This window comes from Pygoscelis adeliae, unplaced genomic scaffold (genome assembly GCF_000699105.1).
Source record: "Pygoscelis adeliae isolate BGI_AS28 unplaced genomic scaffold, ASM69910v1 Scaffold84, whole genome shotgun sequence".
In the NCBI taxonomy this organism is placed as follows: domain Eukaryota; kingdom Metazoa; phylum Chordata; class Aves; order Sphenisciformes; family Spheniscidae; genus Pygoscelis; species Pygoscelis adeliae.
Window position 1 is genome coordinate 1,980,288 of NW_008824754.1, and position 3,214 is coordinate 1,983,501.

The window sequence follows — 3,214 nt, forward strand, 5'->3', positions numbered from 1 at the left end:
GCGGCAGGGGCTGGGCCAGAGGCATGGGGGGCTGTTCTGTCACGCAGCCAGTGAGTGTCCCCTGCCCAGATTTAGACTATTTAGGTACCTGGTTTTAGGCGCTCTTGCAGTCACCGGAGGGAAATGGGCACTCCTCGCTGCATGTCGACTAATTAAAACACAGCTGCCAACTCCAGTCCTACTGTGTTCCTTCTCTCTGACCACGGGCCTAGTTTTTTAGCCTGGGTCAGTTGGCGTTTACACTGTCGATGCCTGCATTTAGATTAATTAAATGTGCGTGCAGAGTGGGCACATCAGGGGGGAAAAGGTGGTTGAAAAGTAGGAGGATGTGGTCCATAAAACAGGTGTGGAATGACACTTGTAGGAGCCAGGACCAAAACGAAAGGCTGTGGTTCGTTGTGCAGCAGGTAGTGGAGCAATACTTCTCACCTGGCTTTGCGTGGGTTCAAGGAGAGCCCAGAGAAGTTCAGAAGACAAGTCTGTTGACAGCTACTACTTACGTAGAAACCAAATCTGGTTCAGTAAGTCCTTGAGTTGAACCGGTCACAGGCTGGAGGATCTCCAGGCCTTCTGCTTCTGGCCACTTCTGAACACTGAGCTCAACAGATACCAAGCTTGACGCGGTGCTGCTGCTTTGTAGATGCTCAGGACCAAGAGCTACCCAAACAACTAGCTAAAACGTTGAGTTACCCCAAGGTATACGTACGCGGGAAAGGACGTGGAGAGCTCTCGGGGCAGCTGCCTACAGCCCAGGCAGGGGATGCCATTTGGCCCGTCATGGGTTGTTTTGTTGGAGAGTTAAAGAGCAGGAGCTGAAACTCGGCAGCCGAAAACCTCCTCCGTGGCTAGGAGAGAGGCAAGAGAGAGTGGGATGCCTCTGTATCCCACAGTGCTGACAGGAAAGGGGAAGATTTTTTTGTCAAAAATTGCCAGACATACATCCTTCCTATTTTGTGCATCGCTACTATTTTCTCTACAGAAAACACCTAAAAACCGGAAAACGCTTAAACTGGCAGAACATCTAGAACCTCAACCTGTTTCAAAGACTATTGAAGTCACCCAAAGACCTGTCAATTTATTTTGAGCTGAACAGGGATATAAATAATGCTATGACCTTAAATAAGACTTAAGACAACCGCAGAAACCTGTAAGGCTACTAGCCAACTATACACAATAATTTGCTTGAGCATCAGGTATTGTATGATATTACTGTTTTGACCTGTTAAGTTGTTGAATTGTGACTGTTTATGACGTAGACGTTGCAAGGTGGGATTTCTTTTTTGGAGCCTCAAAGTTACCTCTTACATGCCCAACCCCTGTTGAACTTCAAAGGAGAATCAAATGCAGAAGGCTAAGGGTGCGAGCTTTGGTCCACCTTGGAAAATTATGTGCTTTTAACTGTAAAAACTGAAAATCTGTGATACAGCAGAGGTTAGGACCAAATAAATCAAATTCATATTGTATGTTTTCCACCCTAATCTTTCATGTCACAGGTTTGACTAGTTCAACAATCCCCGTTCAGCTTTAACAGTGTAGAGCTCTTACTTATGCCAAAGTGTAACAAAAAAACAAGGCTACAGAACAGTCCTTTTAGGGGGATTTAAGCTGGTAAGTACACTACAGAGAAACAGGAAGATAGTCTCGTGGAAGGGAACAAAATGCAGCGGTGTGTTACAACAGAGGCGCCTGCCGAGACGAGAACAGAGGAGAAGGCTGCAGTTACGCAATAAAATGACGGAGTTTGACATTCAGCGCTTTTTCTTTAGTCAGTAAATCCGTACTGTGCTTTCTGTAAGCATCAAACTGCAGCGAGAGCTCGTTGTATGCCTGCTCGCTGCTTTCGAGCTGTCGTTGGAGCTCTCGGACCTTCAGATCATTCTCCACTGCTGCCGCCTCTTTCACAAGGCGCTTTCCTGCTCTCTGCCTGGCTTTTTCTGCAGTCTCCAGCTTCTTCCCCAGCTGCTGGATTTCCCGTTGCTTCTCTTGCAGAGCCTTTTCCCTCTCCACGGCCAGGTTCAGTAGTCGCTCTTTCTCCTCGTTTGCCCTCTCCAGCTTGGCCTGCAGCTCGCTGCCCTGAGCCCTCTGCTGACTTTCTGTGCGCTCTACCTGTGCAACAATCTGTTGGTGCTTCTCCTGTAGGCGTTGCAGCTGGTTTTTTAGTGAATCGAGTTCCCAGGCATAGGCACTTGCTTGCTGGCTCTGAGCTTCTAGCAGTTCCTTTTCTCGCTCCTGGGCTCTGCGACTCTCATAAGTGCATTTCTCCTGTAAGGAGTCTAACTGCTGCGAGAGCTTTCTGGCCTGGGCAGCGAGCTGGAGCACTTCAGCTTCCTTCTCCCTCACAGTCTGGCTGAAGAGCATCTCGTTCTCCTGCCGCAGGCGCTTATTCTCCTCCCACAGCTGCATATGCCGTTTCCTGTGTTCGTCCTTGAACTGGATCATTTTTTCATGGTTGCTGGCCAGATCCATGAAGCGCCTCTCCAAATGCTGAATCCGTTGGGTCTGGGCTTTCATTTTCACAGCATCCTCTGTCCTCAGTTTCTCCAGCTCCATGTTGAGCTGCTCCAGGCCTTTGCAGCGTTTGCGTGCGTCGTCTGCATTTTTCTTCAGTATACAGATAAGGTGATGCTGTTGTTCTAGGCGCGAGTGCAGCAGAGCCTTCTCACTCTTCTCTTCTTCAGGGCTCTCACAGAGTTCCTCCAGGCCTTGTGTCAGATCTTCCACGTCTCTGCCCGTCTTGGGATCACTTGTGGAGTTGGCCATCCCTGCCTCCCTCTCGTCCTGAGCCATGGAGCCCCTGTCTCACACAAAGATGAGACAAAGTTTTATAGCGACCGCTTCTCTTAGTGTCATTCAGCGTAACTAAACGGTACCCAATGGCTACGTGGCCAACACCACTGCGATAAGCTGGTGGAGTTCCTCTGGAAGTCCAAAGAATGCAAAACCAAAGAATGTAGGCTTAGTATTTATGCAAGCCTATTCATTTGCTCATTACTAGCTTTGCTAATTATTCCTTCTCAAAGAGCTGTTGTTGTAGCTACGAGAAGTACTATTATATTTAGGTAAAAAGCTTATAAGTGATAAAGCTGTAAATAATTCCTTAAGCAATCCTTGTCCTCTGCCTTTATTTTCTCCTACAGATCTAGTATTATAAATGCAAGTAAAACATGGAGGGTTACATCAAACTTCTAATTGATTTATAAGATTTTAATAGTAT

The 3,214-nt window shown here is 47.4% G+C and overlaps 1 protein-coding gene across 1 annotated transcript; it reads right to left on the reverse strand.

The window, feature by feature from the left end:
* Positions 1-1,719: 1,719 nt before the first annotated feature.
* CCDC89 (coiled-coil domain containing 89) lies at positions 1,720-2,787 on the reverse strand. The gene has a single exon (XM_009323478.1). It carries the CDS (start codon positions 2,785-2,787, stop codon positions 1,720-1,722), a length of 1,068 nt encoding a protein of 355 aa, XP_009321753.1.
* Positions 2,788-3,214: the final 427 nt, after the last annotated feature.

Coding starts and splice junctions, on each gene's coding strand:
- CCDC89 (XM_009323478.1), bottom strand. CDS start 2,787: ATGGCTCAGGACGAGAGGGAGGCAGGGATGGCCAACTCCACAAGTGAT.